An 18,278-nucleotide genomic window follows, 5' to 3' on the forward strand; every position below is an offset into this window, starting at 1 on the left:
GAATGATTTGTTCCATAATAAGTTATGAAAATAAATTATATTTTAAAAAAAATAAAGAGTTTTAAAGAATATATTTTAATTTTTTACTCAATTGAAAAGTGAATGTTTAAATTATATTTTTTTAATTTTAATTGTCTATATTTTCTTGACTCGTGTTCATTCAAAAAATTTCTTGCTCGACTCACTTAATTCGACACGTTGCTTGTTAAGCTCACTAAAATTTTTATTTTATTTTTTAACTATAGGTAAAATATAATAAATTAATAATTAATTATCTAGTATATTTCTTGTATTGCATTCGAAAATTAATAAATTAGTACTAATTAGTAATTTAGCATATTTCTTATTATCTATAAGTAAGTTAGTAATTATCAATTAGACTTTCCTTTTCCAAAAGAATAAATTTTTAAGGTAACAATTAAAAATATTTAAAAAATTAACAAATTGCTAGCAAACTTAGGACCTTGTTCGACTCAACTAATTAAGGTCTAGAGTCGAGCTCGAATCAAATCAATTCAAATCAAGTATTAACGAAATTTTGACTAAATTTAATTCGAGCAACTCTCAAACTGATCAACTCATTAAATATCTATGTATATGGCTCATTTATTAAATTAACTTTTAGATATTTGAACTGAACCTTCTAATTATTGTATTATGCCAGTTAGTCTTTTCCGAAAATTTAAAATATTAAATGTTAACTCGATTTAACATAAAACATAATTATAACTCAGGAAAACAAAATATAAAAATACCACAAGAACTGGGCACAACAGGATGTAGTATCAAATGCAGTTTTCAGCTGATGTTCAATCTTTTCGCTTCCTCTTCTTCTTTAAAGGTTCATTCCCGAAGATGTGCTGAAACAAGGAAAATATCACAAGACATTCAGTTGCATTAATGGTTATGGTGATGAATTTATTAAAATAGGCTTCAAAACCATATAAAATATCGACACAGTAAACTCGATCAACTTTTCACCTTTTATAAGTTCTATCAGATCTTCACACACGATTCGATATCGCAAGAATGCCATGCCATACTACGAGAGGCAGGAACTAAAAGAAAACACTCGAGCATCTTCCATAAAACAGCAAGCGATGACAATTCAATCAATCAGCAGTTTCCAAGTAAGAGCAGCAGAGTTTGAAAATATCGAATCAACTTACGACAAGAGGACCACTCCCTTCTAATTTTAGGTTGAATTCGGCCAAACCGCAACAAGCTCTTACCAGCGGTACAAACTAGGAAGATGGAGATGACAGAGTGGATGTTGTACATAAAACATCAAATTTTACACCGTATTGTAGATTGTTTTTTCCATGCGATTCACTGAAAGTAAATGCCGTAAACATTCACATGGGCATTCAAGTTGGCAACTTTATCCATCATTTCAAGTTCCACTGAAATGGGCATGCGGATTTATGACTTATCAGTTTACAACAAGTGTACATCATTCTACAACTTGGAAGTTTCTGCTTTCTAGGCATACAGCAATAGTTCCTTACAATGCACAGTTTTATCCTTTATACAGTTTCTATGTTTTTCAATACCAGGGATCTCCATTTATGCTTTTCTCTTTATACCAGCTTCTGAAATTCATAAATAAATTCTTTTGACTTTTACAAGCACAAATGCTGCTATCTGTTAGCCAACATGTTACACAGCTACATGAATGATTCATTCTAAGTTTAGATTTGGATGTTTTGTTTCAAAGAATGAAAACAGAAACAGAAACTTGGGAAGCAATCTTTCTCTTTGGCAGGTTACCAACTCCAAATTCTGTCGACTTATATATTATTAGCAATTCCCAAAGTAAGAAGAAATTAATTAAAGCTCATAGATTTTGCTTCAAGGAGCAAAATGTAGATGGGTGATTGTTGGGGCTGCCTTGAAAATACTGAGACTAAGAAGGGCGGCAATTTGTTCTTCCCGGTCAAGCCTCTTTTTATATACATCTTTGGTCCAATTATGCTATTAGTCCTTGTACTATTCATAAACTATAGATTTAACCCTTTGCTTATTTTGATATTTTTAGTCCCTATACCTTTTAAAGAAAATAAACTTAGATCCTAAGACAAAAAATATCCATCAAGACGAACTCTGCTATTAGTGCCTATACCATGTGTAAAATATATATTTATTTTTTGTAATTTAATTTGTGTTATTAGTCACTATGCTCCAATTTGTCCATTTTCAATCTTTGTAATTTAATTATATTGTTTTTGTTGCAGTTGGGTCATGATTGAAATTTGCAGTTTAAAATTAAAAAATTGAAAAAGTTTGTGGACAAATTTTCTAAATTAGAACATAGGGATAAATTCATTATTATATATTAAGTATAGGGACTAATGAAAAAATTGACCTATAATTGTTATATACGAGGAGGTTTTGTTTGTATTAATATAAAACTGAGTTTTCCCTGTATTTCATGGTCAGTTAATTAAATTTAATTCGACCTAATTTATAATATTATTAATATATCTTTTATTTTTATTAAATATAGTGATTATAAGATAATATATGCCATAAAGATTCTTAATTAAATGAAAACTTAAACACCCTTGTAGTATCTGGTACTTTAAACATGAAACCTCTAGGAATAGCAACCACCCCTTTAATCATTGAAATAACTTGGTTCGTACTATTATTAATGGATCCTAACTGATAATAATGTTAATCATTATCATTAGTAATATAAAATTTTATAACCCTAACTATATGATTGAATAATTAAAATAATCGCTTTATCACTTTAATGAAAACAATTAATTGATGTTATCAATTTGAGCATGCTAATAGCTTAATAAAAGTAAAGAGGTTAAACATCAAATATTAATATAGTAGAAGGAGTAAAGGCATATTTAGACAAATATTATATGATAGGAGTAGGCGAACAAACAACCGGCGCTTGACCAACTTCACAGTTGATCTGCCCATGCAATCCCTTTCCCTCCAAATCCAACATAAAATACACGTCTCTCACTTAGACCGTCTTTTCTTTTGCCTGCAGAGCAATATATAGTTTGAGAAACACAGGGCAGATCAATTCAAAGTAGGTGAAGATGACAAGTTTTTTCCCGGCTATGACGACAATGGCCGTCATTCTTTCATTGTTCCTTCAACAGAGTTCATTAATGGCGGCGGCGGCGGAGCTAGAAGAGATGGTGCATATGGCTGGATATGGCGAGGAGAAGCTATCCACCGTCCTCGTTACTGGCTCTGTTCTTTGTCAGGCTTGCCATCTCCACCATCACCATCATCCTCAACTTCGTTCATGGCCCATTTCAGGTTTCAGTTCTGCCATTTCATATCTATATATCATTTGTGATTCTTTCAACTTTGCTTTTACCATCTTCTTAATTGCCTGATTTCGTTAAATGCTAATTAGTTTGTTCATGTATAGGGGCTATGGTGATTGTTAAATGTGAAACTCCATGTAAGACCATATCATACACAACACAAGCCACGACAGATGAATACGGAGATTACATCATCGATCTTCCATCTCACCTCCACGGAATTACCAATTTGGAAAATATATGCTCAGTTAAAGTTATTCGAATACCGAGGAAGTTGAAGTGTCAACCAGCACCAGTGAAGAAACACAAGCCCCTGAAACTTTCATCGGTCCAAGACGATATACGCACGTACACCGTTGGAAAGACAAGGTTCCAGCACATGGCATCTAAACCTTTAAAATCCTGCATTAGAAAGGCTACCAATACAGCAAAACAGATAGCTTAAACGAGGGAAACACTTGGAGATATATACATGATCATGCATGACTCATTAGATGGCGCTTCAGTCACAGTATTGAGTTTTAAATCTGTAAATCGTCTCCTCTACATGTGAGAACTTACAGCATACACCTTAGATCATGTATTCGGCGCATTTAATTTAACTATTTTATAAAATTTTAAATTAAAAGTTTCATAGTGTATAATGATTATATATTTGGCGTATTGGTGAGATGCATCTAAAGTTACTTGTAAGTGTAATAATTAAAGGTCCTCTCAATGTTATTTTTTCTATATACAAAATTTTGAAATTAAAATATTATTTAGAACATTAAATTTTTTACTACTCGACCCAATAAACATCGTTTTAAAGCCCATCTTTCATTGATGAGAAGAAGTAAGAAACCGAAGTAGAGTACCAAATGAAGAATGGTTGTTGAAAATGCATAAGAAAACAAATAAGCACTGATGTGCTGCATTGACAGTAAAGGAAAATAATCATTCAGTATGTTGCTTTTATGAATAAGAGTGATGGGCTTTCCTCCCCATATCACCAAATACAGCTAATGTCGATTCGGGTATCTCCGTTGTTGTGTTTGATATATTTCCCCAAAGAAAATTTCGCATCGTCATGTCATCAGCTTTATTGCTAACCCTGTGTTGTAGTAATTTGCAGTACGGTACCACACGCGGGCTCGGATTGGATTCCTTCCCACCTAATTGCTTCGCTACTTATGGACCACTCCATTAAACTGGGCTACCATTTTGGTGCTTCCCTCATGCTGATAAGTCATTTTCTTCCCCCACTTTGTTCAATTCTTTATGAATTCATCCATGGATAATAATTTTTTTGCATTGCTTGGTGGTGTTCTTCATATCGATATTTTGAATCCTTGAACACCTATCTGAGTTTTACTATTCGTAATTATCATATCTGAATCTTATCATAGATTTATTCTGAATTTAATATTGTGAGATATATTTGAATATATTTTATCAATTCACAATGATAGCAACTTTTTTTTTGCATAAACATAATATAAACATTAGCTACATTTCATATACTAGTAATTTTTAAAATAATATCACATAATATTTTTTTTAAATATTTATTTACATATATCTAATTATTAGATGATGAATATTTATTTTAATATTTTTATAATAGAGATGGAAAGTGTAAATGGTTGATTTTTATTTAAGAAAAGTGTAATAATTGCAATAATTATTGTTAAATACTTTTTTTTTTATAAAAGTAAGAACAGATATTATATAAAGCAGAGCTGAAAAGTGCAGGAGAACGGGTAAGCCAGGCATTAGCCATTACAAACAGAGAGACAGAAGAAGGGGGGAAAGCTCATAGTTTTATAGCTCTAAAACCTCCAAACCAAAACAAAAACCAACTGAGAATCAAAAGACTTTGTCAAACGATGACGTGACCTTCATCCATTCATCCCCCATTCCAGATCCCCCTCACTACTACATCAGCACTCATAACTCATCGCATAATTCTCTTAATTTTTCTCTCTTATTATTATTTTTTTAATTTCCGATTTCTGCATCTGGGTTTTTCCCCTTCTTTTTTAAAATTATGGACATCTGTTATAGTGGGGGAATTATGAATCAATTGTGAGATTCTGTGAGTGGTGGGAGTTTGGGTTTTCTCTATTTTGCCTTGTTAATTATATATTACAAAAAGAAAAGGTGATAAATTTATCATCAATAAAGAGACAATAATTAATTTTAATAATTTAGAGAGAAAAAAATGGGGAATGTGAATGGAAGAGAAGATGTGAGTAACAGTCCATCTGGGTTTGAAGAAGAAGAAGAAAAGGGTAACAGTATTCTCGAAGCTTTGGCTGCACCCATGGGTCACTCACCTCCTCACAGTCCCACATCCACCCACTCCCCTCTCATGTTTACTCCCCAGGTACGTTTTTTTGGGGATTTAGATTTCATGGAACGTGATTTGATTTTGTTGCATGGGATTCTGGCTTCTTCATATCATGTATATATGTTCTGTGCATAAAATTAAGTAAAAATAATGATTATGAAAGTGAATTTTAAATTAGTTTTTTGTGGATCTATGTTATTACTTGTTTTAACTAATTAGTACTTTTTTAACAAATATTGTGAATTTGACCTATAAAAGTTATAATTAGATCAATGTTCCAAGTGTAAAAGATTTCAAGATTTCCGTGTAAACAACGAATCAAAGCTCTTAAAATTATAGTATGAGTATAAATTTTGATCTGTGGTTTTCAGGTAAACGAAGTGTTTAGATTATTTATAGTATTTGACTTAGTGTTTGCTGCATGGTTCCTCTCACTCGAAGAGTGGATCTTAGGTGCCTCCTTCCCCAACTAGAAAATATATAATCTATTTCTCAACATTCATTCCTAGGTTGTATCTAATTCCTTGATAAACTCCATGTTCGCTCTTTTGTGTGTGTGCGCGTGTGTTTGTGAGTTGCAATTTTGGCGGAGTCTTAGTGTGATCCCTTTACTTTTTTCAATTTAAAGAGATGTTATTGGGTTGTTATAATGTTCGTTTCATTTATCTTTTGCGATAATTTTTAAGTATTCAAAGGCCCTCAGGTAGAGAGAGAACTTCTTGTGTGGAAATTACATGTGTATAATGTGAATGGCCATAAAATTGATGCATACTGGATGGATTTTGTCTATGCTCTCTGATGCAGAAAATGGTAGGGTTCTGCATTGGTGCACGCTGGATGAATTTTCCTGTTGTAACATTAAGCCACGAGGTTGCATTGTGGATAAAACTAACCTAATCTATAGGTTGTCTTTGATGCAGACTTCGTTAACAGTTTATGCAGTTGTTAACACATGTGGGTAATAGGGGGCAATATGTAGTTTCTTGCAATCTATGCAAGTTACTGACTTTTGAACGATTTAGCTTAGAGTTTAGATAATTCTCTTGGTGTTCAATTTAGTCACTTTTAATTCTTATTAATCTCTTTAAACACATCATAGCTTTCCCACCATTTCCATATGTAATAATCCCACATGCTTTGTTTTGGATTCTTTTTTTTTTCCTAATTCAAGAGACACATTTTTTCCCATTGTCCCTTTTCTTCCCCTATCCAGTTCTAAATCCTAAAACCTTTTTCTCTTTATGGTCCAAGTCCTGCCGTAAATTTCTTCAAGCCTAAGCCCATCATACTTCACATAGACAGATTCTCAAATCTGATATTTTCTTAGTTTTCTAGTATGCCAGTATAGTAACATGGATCTATTTCTCCGTAAAAGCTGCCAGTTTTATCCACTGTGCCTTGTTTCATTCCAGGTTCCAGTTCTTCCTTTACAGAGACCTGATGAGATGCACACATCAAGCCCGTCATGGTTGCAGAATACAATAGGATATGAGGATGGCTTCCCCGAGAAGGGAATTCCAACAATGATTACATGGAACTACGGTGGCAAAGAAGTTGCTGTTGAGGGATCATGGGATAACTGGAAGTCAAGGTTCCTGATATTCCCTGCCTTCTACAGTTTCTTTTTAAAGGAAAATAGTTAGCTCTTTATGAACTGCTATTGCTGGTCTGACATTTAACTTATTTGCGGTCTGGATCAGAATTCCTTTGCAGAGATGTGGAAAAGACTTCACTATTATGAAAGTGTTACCATCAGGTGTTTACCAGTATAGGTTCATTGTTGATGGACAGTGGAGGTATTCCCCTGACTTGCCATGGGTTCAAGATGGTGTTGGCAATGCTAACAATGTTTTGGATTTGCAGGTAAGTTCTTCCCTTTATCTTGTATTGAGTTTGGCATTTGTGGTTTTAGGATTCCCCACTATTTGTTTTCATAAAATACGAGCAAGTTCCATGTACATATCCACTCTTGTCCTGATGAGGTAAATTCCATTTTTTTGGAAAACTTTTCTGTTGAGCTATCGGTCTCAAATTGATATCAGCATGGGATAAATTAATTCCTTGGCATCCATGGATACTTATAACTTGTGCTTATCGAGCTGGCATTATTGTGATGATTGAGATCCATATATTGCTAAGCTAAAGCATCAAAGCATTTTGCTCCACGTGTGATCAAAAGCACCCACACTCAGCTATAACATTCATTTTTTCGTATGTTCTATTTTGTTGCTATAATCAACTCCATATGAAAATGGTAAATATTGATGTATTATCTTCACTCCGCTGATTCACGGGAGCATTAATATGAATTCTTTCTTGCATTTTGTCTTCCGTGGCCTTGCCTTTATTTCCTTGACTTTCTAAATAGAAATGCCAATTGTGAATAAACACCCTGCAGGATTATGTTCCAGAAGATATTGAAAGTATATCTAGTTTTGAACCCCCTCAGTCCCCCGACTCAAGTTACAGTAACTTGCCGCTCGGAGCTGAAGATTTTGCAAAGGAACCACCGCTCGTTCCTCCTCACCTACAACTGCCACTCCTCAATCTGCCTACATCTCACATGGAGATACCACCTCCTCTGTCAAGACCAAAGCATGTAATCCTCAATCATCTGTATATTCAAAAGGGGAAGAATGGCCAGCCCGTGGTGGCACTCGGTTCAACTCATCGATTTCGGGCCAAGTATGTTACTGTGGTGCTGTACAAACCTGTGCAGCGGTAGTATTAGACGGGTGTCCCTCTATGGAATCTTGTAGTCTGGTGATCACATGATTGTGGTCGATATAATTTATCAGCGAGTATAGATGTTGTGCCGTAGTGGACTTTTTAACTATGGCCTAGGAAGGAATCAACATTTCAGAACTTCTAAACAATCTCTTCTTGTTTCCATGCTTTATATATAAGTAATTTGAAGATTCCCTTGTGCTTGTCTTTATGCCCTAATTTGATCTATTTACTTTTATAATGTCATTAGTTTAAATATTGAAATATCTTGGACTACATTCCATTAGAACATAACAGAGGGATCCAAATCATAATTTTACCGAAAAGTTTGAGTATAATTAATATTACAGCAACTGTACATAAAATCGTTCTACAACTACAAATGATGGGAAACAAGAAGACCTATAATTACACAACATTATGTCAAAAGATGTCACAATTAAGCACTCACTTGTGTCTGAACATCTTATTACAAAGTACATAAACTAATTGCAAAATTGCATGGAAAATACGTAAAAAGTTTACATAAGAGAGCAAGCAATTGGATTATCGTCACTGAAAAACTGGGGAGGATATTCAAACGACGAGTAATACTTGGGTGGAAAATATTCGCTTCTATTATCTTTGATGTTAAATAATATATTTATCAACATGAATTAAAATATTCTAAAAAAATAAAATATTCTGAAACATAATTGATTCTAATTTTAAATTTTGAGAGATTTGGCGATGATAGGTTAGGCATGTAAAAAATGAAATCATAATATGGAAGGCCATACAAGGCTGTGATGGTAAAACGGAGAGAAACAATGTAATCTCTCTAAATCTGTAATTTGTAGATAAGGTTATTCCAGTATCAAGATAGACTTCAGACTTGCCACTCTTCTCTTCTCTTCCACTGTCGAGGGCTATAAAGTTTAAGCTAAAGGCTTAAACAAACACAACTATGGCGTATCTATGCTCCTCACCTTCTACTCTATTACGTGACCCTCACTTTCTCTCTGTTTCACCCAAGCCTAAATCTTTAAGAACCTCACCTCTTTCTCTTAGGCTTGTTCCCTTGGCGTTTCAATCAAAATCCTCTATCCAAGCTACCCATGTTTCCTTGCAGGACCCCATAGCTCAAGAATCCCAAAACCCCCGGTATCCAAATGGAAAAACCGCTTCTTCGAAAAGCAATGTGTGGGTCAATCCTCGAAGTCCCAAAGCTTCACGTCTCAGGCAATTGACTTACAATTCCAGGTACACTTCTCTGCTCAAGGCAGCTGAGTCTTTGGATGCTTGCAATGCCAATGAAAAAGATGTTTTAGCTGTTCTGACTAGTTTAGGTGACGATATTTCTGAGCAAGATGCTGTGGTTGTTCTCAATGACATGTCGAACCCTCAAATTGCTTCGCTTGTTCTCGGCCACTTTCGAAGGATATTAACGAAAACAACTCGAGAGGTCATTCTTTATAATGTCACCATTAAGGTTTTTAGGAAGTCTAAGGATTTGAATGGTGCTGAGAAGCTGTTTGATGAAATGCTTCAGAGAGGGGTTAAGCCCGACAACATTACCTTTTCCACGCTGATTAGTTGTTCTAGGGTCTGTGGTTTGCCCAATAAGGCTGTTGAGTGGTTTGAGAAAATGCCTACATATGAGTGTAATCCTGATGAGGTCACTTACTCGGCCATGATTGATGCCTATGGCCGTGCTGGGAATGTTGATATGGCTTTCACCTTGTATGACCGTGCTAGAACGGAAAAATGGAGGATCGATTCTGTTACTTTTTCAACTTTGATTAAGATACACGGGATGTCTGGAAATTATGACGGCTGTTTAAATGTTTATGAGGAGATGAAGGTCTTAGGTGCTAAACCTAATACGGTTATATATAATACTTTGTTGGATGCCATGGGGAGAGCCAAGAGGCCTTGGCAGGCCAAGTCTATTTACAAAGAGATGATTTCTAATGGATTTTCACCGAATTGGGCAACCTATGCTTCACTCTTACGTGCTTACGGAAGAGCTCGGTATGGTGAGGATGCTCTTAGTGTATATAAAGAGATGAAAGACAAGGGGTTGGAGTTGACTGTTGTTCTTTACAATACCCTTTTGGCCATGTGTGCTGATGTTGGCTTGGCAGATGAAGCTGCTGAAATTTTCGAAGACATGAAAAATTCCTGGACTTGCAAGCCTGACAGTTGGACATTTTCATCAATGATCACCATATATTCTTGCAGTGGGAAAGTTTCAGAGGTGGAGGGGATTTTGAATGATATGTTGGAAGCCGGTTTTGAACCCAACATTTTTGTTTTGACATCACTTATTCAATGCTATGGGAAAGCCCAATGTGTCGATGACGTTGTGAGGACGTTTAATCAAGTTTATGAATTGGGGATAGCTCCCGATGATCGGTTTTGTGGTTGTCTTCTGAATGTGATGACACATACACCACGAGAAGAACTTGCTAAGCTGAATGATTGCATTGGGAAGGCTAATCCAAAACTAGGTGGTGTGGTGAAACTTTTGGTAGGGGAGCAAAACGACGAAGGGGATTTTAAGAATGAAGCATCAGAACTTTTTAATTGTATCAGTTCGGATGTAAAGAAAGCCTACTGTAACTGTTTGATTGATCTCTGTGTCAACTTAGATCTGTTGGAAAGAGCTTGTGAGCTGCTAGAGCTGGGGCTTTCTCTAGAGATTTATGCTGGTATACAATCTAGGTCTCCAACTCAGTGGTCCTTGAATCTTAAGTCTCTCTCTCTTGGGGCAGCTTTAACTGCACTGCATGTTTGGATTAATGATTTGGCAAAAGCACCGGAGTTGGGAGAGGAGCTTCCCCCATTGCTCGGGATCAATACTGGACATGGGAAACATAAATACTCGGAGAAAGGCTTGGCAACTGTCATCGAGTCACATTTGAAGGAACTAGATGCTCCATTCCATGAAGCCCCAGACAAGGCTGGCTGGTTTTTGACGACAAAAGTTGCTGCCGAGTCATGGTTGGAGTCGAGACGTACACCTGACTTGGTGGTTGCTTAGGTAGTGTGCTCATGAAGAAACGTTCATCATAGGCCAGTTCTTCCGTCTTTGCATCCATAATTAATGTCTAGAAATATTCTCTCAAAACTCTCTTTCCTATATTTAGCATTCCCTATTTTAATTGGTGGAAAAATTTTGTAGCATGGGACGTTATTTTTGTTGATTTTAATCATAAATGCTTTTTGCCATTTTGTTTTCCTTTTCTTTCAATAATGCAATATTTTTCGAGCTTCAGCCTCAGCATCTGAGCTTGATTCTTTTGATTATAGCAATTTTTGCATTATTTTTGATGATTTTGCCAATCGGTTGTCAGTTTTTAAACCAATACGACCAACTAAATTGACTTAATATATTAATTCAAATATACGAGTTGGTTAACAAATTTAACCAACTGAACTTATCTATAATCTATTCAATTGGGTCAGTTTAAACCATGAAGATTGGTTGGTTCAGTTGTTGATATTAATCGGTTCGATTTAAGTATAAGAAATCGAACGGTTTAACTATTTACTCACCTCTCCAGATTAACAGATGCTAATAAATGATTCAAGGTACTATTAAGAACACAAATTGATTCCTTCTTTTGTGTTAATAGCTAATACAGGCACAACATATACAAGAGCTATGTTACCCAGACATTATTTTTTCTCTCTAAACTGTGTCCGTCAGTTGTACAAAACATACCTTCTGACATGAGTATGATTCAAATACATGAAAAGATTAAAACAAATGAGTATACTGGTATCGAACATATATTATATTCGATACTTACTTAGAAGCAAAGAAAGGTGTGATAATAAATAATTTTCTTCAAAACAAAATATATCCTCACCAAAATTTGGTCTCCTTGCAAAATGCAACAGTGAGAGGACCGAATAACCAGCAACAATGTGCCATGGCTGGTTGGCTGACGATGTCTAACATGCACTCATGGAGAGACAACAGAGGGAAAGTTTCCCGTGTTGTACAAGGCCAGATGTTAGAAAGCGTTTACCAATTGTTCAACTGAGCAGTGATACTTTTTACAACAGGGTGGTATCCTGTGTGCATGTGCCTTTTAGCCTTTTCAGAACCCGGGTGCTCAAGCCACTCGTCATACAACCGTTTCACCAGTGGGTTCTTAAAAGGATCAGCTTCCAGAACCTAAAGGTATAAAGATGACTCGATTAAAAGAAAAAGTAAACCAAAAAGGAATAAATGCATAGTTTCTCCCTACTTGGAACTTTTGTGCTATGAACATATTCGAAAGAGAGCTTAATTGTAAAAGCATGTCAGCATTGCAAGCATGGTCGGTGCTTAACTGTTGACGGTAACGAAATCTTTTAGTTTGATGAATCATCTTGAGTTTTCAAAAATGAGTGAACAAGTTCAATATCGAAGATAGGAACTCACGTTTTCCATGTACACGGCTTCTATCGATTTGATTAACTCCTTTGGAGATTGTCCAGGCTTTGGCTTGATTTGCCCTCCACCATTCAAGCAACCTGCATATATTAACAATACCTTGTTATATTAAATTACAACGCAGTCATTATTAAAAAAAGCATAAAAGAATACGAGGAAACAGAAACCTGAAGGGCATGCCATGACCTCCACAAATTGAAAATCACATTTCCGCATTTTTACTTTCCTGACGATGTTTTGCAGGTTTTGGAAGCCATAACATAGGGCGAATTTCAGCACAGTTTTCCCCTCCACCTACATTAAATAATAAAATGTAGTATTGAAGTTGTTACCATGACTTTTTGAGCCATATGCATTAAATAATAAGGCCATGATTTAATTTCAATACAACTTTTGTGAACTAATATTGCAGGAAGGGCACTCTTCAAAGCTGAAAAGGCACGTTTTATTTTATATTTGGACTTACAGTGCTAACCAACACTACCAAATTAAAAAAGCAAACTTACCTCTAGACTCAATTCTCGGAAATCAGAATTTCTTATAATTCTGAAATCCAAAGGGCCATTAATTTCTCTTCCAAAGAGAACTTTTGCGGTATAGCGGAAGACAGTTTCTGCATAACCTCCAGAGCTTCCTGAGACACCATAAAGATGTTCTTGCTCATCAAGATTTGTCAACCTGCAGAAGCACAATAATATTTTTCATTTGTACGTGACAAGGTGAATAAAGGGTCAGTTTAATGAGGATAATTGGGACATACGGTCTATCAAGAGGTGACCCTTCCAAGGCATTAAAATCAACTTCTTTCAACTGCAAAAATTGACCATATAAATTAAAAAATAATTACATGAAGCCATTAAATAAAGAATATAAAATTGTTACATTGGAATATCAAAATTAAGATAACATGCAACCTTGACCTCACCTGTATCAAATCTAATACTTCTCCAGAGGTCAAGACAGAGTCGACCTCTGGGATACAAACACCTTCATCTGTAGGGCTCCCATCATTAGATTCCACTTGAAAAACAAAATCATCCCTGGAAGCCTCAAGCTTCTTATCATAACAAGGCATCATGGTTACATGGTAAATCTCCTCTGGCCTATTAAGTAAAATGAATAATCCAGTCATTCAAGATTTAAGAATGAGGTCATTGTGAGGTGGATTCCGAGAAGCTGCAATTGCGAGGCAGATTTGCTTGCAAAGGAGGGGATTGGATAGTGGTTCACTTTGTTGTACTGAGTTCGGATGTTTTATTCCAAGGGGGTTATTAGAGTGTGGTTAAGTTTTATGTATCTACATGGAGTGGTTTAAGTCTTATGTAATCTTTTTATAATCAATATATTCAGGTACTCTTTTCCTCCTTCCGCTAGTCGGTTCTAACCTCATGGTAAAGGACTACTAAGAAGGAGGTTTTTAATGAGACCTACTATTCCTATCAAAAAAAAGAATAGTATAAAGCTTTTGGCATGCGCTATTTCCTCTAATATTCAGATTGTATCAAGTAAAACTAGAAATTTTCATAAGATACAAACTGAAGATCGTCCTTCCTGAAATGTCAGTCCATAGAAAATTTTATAGCACTAAATAGTATATAAAAAGAGAAAAGTGAGTGGAGAGATGTTCTACAACTGAAATTGTAGAGAAGAAAGAAATTAGAACAATCCTTTGATTATGCTCATTTATGTGGAGATACTCAGGCCATGGAAATGGCTTCATGATACAAATGCTAGTTTTGCTGATATCATTAGAAGGGTGGGAGGCTTCGTAGTTTCGAACAGTATGCATTAATTCATTGGTAACCAAAAAATTTTAGCAAGGCTTTAATTTTCTGGATAAAATTATAAGAAAATTGCCATTCATGCAATTCATCTAAAATTTAAAAGCTAAATGTCATTTACCAGTGTACATTACAAGTTTTAAGTTCTCTGCTTGCTGAAATGTTGTTCATAGCATGATCATGACCAAAAGAAAACAGAAGTCTGATGTATAAAAGTTGAACAGACAAGGCTACCTGAAACCCATTGTTTGACATATATGATTCTTAATAGTAGCTCCCATTGATTGCTGAGGACTTTTTACTGTGGATATGTACGGCAAAATATAGGATCCTAGTTGTTTTTCAGCATAGCATATCCAACCTGCAATTAGAGAATGCCGCACAGAAGAAACACTTTTGAATTTTGATCACAGGAATTCTATAAATCACCATGACATCCCATCTCTATGTAAAATATACAAGTTCGGAGTGCATAAACATTTTGGGGGTTGAGGGAGAGAAAATACTATTAAATGAATGCTCAACTTTTACAGAAAGATGTATACCTGGACATGATGAGGACAGCATTGGGAGTGAGGATTTGCTTTTCTCGTCATCAGTTGCTTGGCTTTGTTTATACCGAGCAATGAACTCATGACAAGTTTCAATCAACGTTAAGTCTCTAATACAACAAGTATCAAAAACAGCCTTTACTCCCAATGACTTCAAAAATGTTGTGAGTTTCTTGGAAACCTGAATATGAGAAAAGAACTTCCATAATTATAAACATTCAACTTAAATAACATATAGGCAACATTTCATGTACTTCAAACATAATGAAAACAAAATAATATACTAGGAATCGCAGATTTGGTCAAAGGAACTAGAGGTAGGGACTAGGGAGGTTTTGCAATGTGCATTCGTGTGTGGTAAGAGAAAATTGACTGATTTAACCCACTCTGCTTTTTATATCTTATTGTGGGAACGTAACAGAAGAACAGGCCAGAGGTAGTACGCCAGTATCAAAGCATCTTAGATTCAGGGTTTTGAATGTTCCATTTTACCTCTAGTGGAGAGATGCCAAAGTGAGCAGCAAGGGAGGCTCTTGACTGTGGAGAAACTGATACAAATACAACTTTCCCTTTATTAATATTGGAAAGGAATTCGTCTAGGCTTTGCTTCTCAAGCATCACAGTCTCCGCTGAAGTTATGCACCCGCTGCAACATTGCAAAGAAAATAGAAACAGATCATCAACATAGCTAAAAAACAATTTACTTCAATGCAAATAAAGCACTTTCAAGAAAACAATTGGCAGTCATAAACTACTAACTCAACCTGCAGCAATTTTGATAATTACCTCGAAACGTACTGTTAATAAACAAACAAATTCCTTCCGAGCTAAGCAAGTTGAAAGACAAGAAGGATAAATCGAAGATAGAGGGAATTATTACCTACATGCCAAGCAGTCCTTGAGCGAAATTTTTACTGGTTCAGTCTGCCGACTCTTAGAAGCTAAAACCTTCGTTCAGTAAAGTATTTCAAAATAAGAAAAACAATAACCAAAAATAACGAAAATTCATATTCTTATACTGCTAAATAATCCGATAATTAGTAGAATAAAGCTTATGAGATTACAAAACATTACCAGACCAAAGCATCACAATCTAAAATAGAAGGAGCCAATTACAAACCAAAAACAAACTATAGCATCTAATTCCGAATCAAAGTTAGCTAAAATCACGAAATAAGAATGATAATTGAGGAAAGGTATAATAAGTACCTGAGGTTCAGGTTTCTTAGGGGTTGGTTTGAGACCTTTGAGAGAAACGACGCAGGCTTGAGACGGTGCAATGAAATCGCTGAGATCTCCGATTCTGAGCGTCGGCGAGAACTTCTCCGACATCGTTAATTTAGAAGCTACTATTTATACAATTAGAAATCGATAATATAAAGCAACGAATTGATTGGGAAAACAAGGTTGAGGTTGAAGAAGCTTGAAATAGTTTGGTAGGTCAAAGGCCGTAACCGTCACCGGAGGGAGGCCAGCAAAAGGCGTGTGTATTTCGCACTTCTTTTTAACTATGAATTTGGCACCCGACCACAAACGCATATATATATAATTCATACATACTATCCTGAAGATTTATGCTTTTAATATGTTTAATACAAAAATTAGTGTTTAAATTATTTTATAATTTAATTATAAATATTTAAATATATTTTTATTAAAAATAAAAGTTTACTATTTTTATTGTATTTTTAGGTGTATAACATTTTTTTTTACATTTTTAAGTGATTACACAACAACAACTATTAAAAAAATTTATTATATGACACATATCATATTTATAAAATTAGTTGACCTTATTCCCATATAAATAATGGAATTAAGTTGCCCCCAACACCAGATTGAGAGCAGCTTTCGTAAGCACATATCATATTTATATTTTAGCTTAATATAAAAATAAATATTTAAAATATACTCTAAGTTAACTTTAGATGTCTAATGCTTTCGATGTAATATTTTTAGAAGTTTTTGCAGTAACAATTATTAAATTTAACTGTTATTTTATACGTAACGCGTTTATATATATATATATATAAATTTTTATTTACTAAAAAATATTAAAATATTATTTTAAAAATTAGTTTTTTAAAAAAGAAAAATTCTTCCCCACTCTCGCTTGCATAAAAAAAAATTCTTCCTCCTCAATTACATTTAGAACTTCCTCCATTATCCCTATAAATCCTTAAAGTTAATTTAGGGTGAAAATGATAATTTTGATACTGGGCTTAGGGATTAGGATATTAGGTTTGGGGATTTAAGTTTAGATTTATGGGGATTAAAACAACGACAAGAGGGATGATCGATAGTGGAAATTCAATGAAGGGTGAGTGATTGTTTGACAATGGTGAAAGCGACGATCGTAATGGCCGCTGATATCTGCTAATGAGGTTGAAATGAGAGATTTTAGATTACAATGATTTAAATTAATAATAGTATCAGCTATTTAAAAAATATATATATAAACATGGCATGTGTTACTTAACAGATTTTTTAACGGTCGTTACTGTGTAGAAACTAAAAGTGTAATAGAAAAAATATTAAGCATCTATTTTTAACGAAAATTTTTTTAGGCACTTAAAATTAATTGATTTTTATATTAAGCCAAAATACAAACTTAACACGTGTCACTTAACACTCTTTTGACGGTCGTTACTACATAGACACTTAAAGTGTAATAGAGAAAACGTTAGACGCCTAAAAGTGTAATAGAAAAAACGTTAGACGCCTAAAAGTGTAATGCAGAAAACATTAGACATCTATTTTTAACTAAAAATTATTTATGTATCTAAAGTTAATTTTAGGTATAGTTTGGACATCTACTTTTACACTAAGTCGAAAATATAATGTTTAATTATAATTTTAGTCCTTATACTATGCTAATATTTTAGATTGAGTCTTTTTTTTTAATTTAACATAATATTATCTCTATATTTTTAGAACATTATGGCTTAAAGGTGCCAAAAACCATCAACTTTTTAGAAAATAAAATTAATTGAGCCTTTGAATTTTCTTTGTATCTAATTATGTCTTTATACTTTTAAATTTTATCAATTTATCTTTTGGTCAATGTTGATTAATAAATTTAATAATTTTTTGAATCAATTCATGACATATGTCACATCATAATATTATCAAATGATATTTTTAAAAATATTATTT

At 34.3% G+C, this 18,278-nt stretch overlaps 4 protein-coding genes across 5 annotated transcripts; 3 read left to right on the plus strand and 1 right to left on the minus strand.

The window, feature by feature from the left end:
* The first annotated feature begins 3,053 nt into the window (after positions 1-3,053).
* On the plus strand, positions 3,054-3,823 carry LOC120146805. The gene is made up of 2 exons (XM_039160299.1): positions 3,054-3,291; positions 3,407-3,823. The coding sequence occupies exons 1-2, from the start codon at positions 3,066-3,068 to the stop codon at positions 3,745-3,747; spliced, it is 567 nt and encodes a 188-aa protein (XP_039016230.1). The 5' UTR covers positions 3,054-3,065; the 3' UTR covers positions 3,748-3,823.
* Positions 3,824-5,024: 1,201 nt separating this feature from the next.
* Positions 5,025-8,537, plus strand: LOC120146916 (SNF1-related protein kinase regulatory subunit beta-2-like). The gene is made up of 4 exons (XM_039160396.1): positions 5,025-5,670; positions 7,047-7,225; positions 7,335-7,497; positions 8,033-8,537. The coding sequence occupies exons 1-4, from the start codon at positions 5,506-5,508 to the stop codon at positions 8,357-8,359; spliced, it is 834 nt and encodes a 277-aa protein (XP_039016327.1). The 5' UTR covers positions 5,025-5,505; the 3' UTR covers positions 8,360-8,537.
* Positions 8,538-9,281: 744 nt separating this feature from the next.
* On the plus strand, positions 9,282-11,536 carry LOC120146811 (pentatricopeptide repeat-containing protein At4g16390, chloroplastic-like). The gene has a single exon (XM_039160303.1). It carries the CDS (start codon positions 9,308-9,310, stop codon positions 11,384-11,386), a length of 2,079 nt encoding a protein of 692 aa, XP_039016234.1. The 5' UTR covers positions 9,282-9,307; the 3' UTR covers positions 11,387-11,536.
* A 477-nt stretch (positions 11,537-12,013) lies between these two features.
* Positions 12,014-16,491, minus strand: LOC120146928 (protein NAR1-like). 2 transcript variants are annotated; one of them, XM_039160408.1, is made up of 11 exons: positions 16,332-16,491; positions 16,003-16,070; positions 15,615-15,768; positions 15,117-15,303; positions 14,806-14,932; positions 13,716-13,893; positions 13,551-13,600; positions 13,297-13,468; positions 12,958-13,084; positions 12,779-12,870; positions 12,014-12,529 (listed from the first exon to the last, which is right to left on the minus strand). In XM_039160408.1, the coding sequence occupies exons 1-11, from the start codon at positions 16,452-16,454 to the stop codon at positions 12,377-12,379; spliced, it is 1,431 nt and encodes a 476-aa protein (XP_039016339.1). In that variant the 5' UTR covers positions 16,455-16,491; the 3' UTR covers positions 12,014-12,376. The 2 variants fall into 2 exon arrangements, with proteins under 2 accessions (XP_039016339.1, XP_039016340.1); XM_039160409.1 differs by lacking the exon at positions 16,003-16,070 and having other exon boundaries at positions 16,332-16,448.
* Positions 16,492-18,278: the final 1,787 nt, after the last annotated feature.

This window comes from Hibiscus syriacus, unplaced genomic scaffold (genome assembly GCF_006381635.1).
Source record: "Hibiscus syriacus cultivar Baekdansim isolate YM2019G1 unplaced genomic scaffold, ASM638163v2 tig00110931_pilon, whole genome shotgun sequence".
In the NCBI taxonomy this organism is placed as follows: domain Eukaryota; kingdom Viridiplantae; phylum Streptophyta; class Magnoliopsida; order Malvales; family Malvaceae; genus Hibiscus; species Hibiscus syriacus.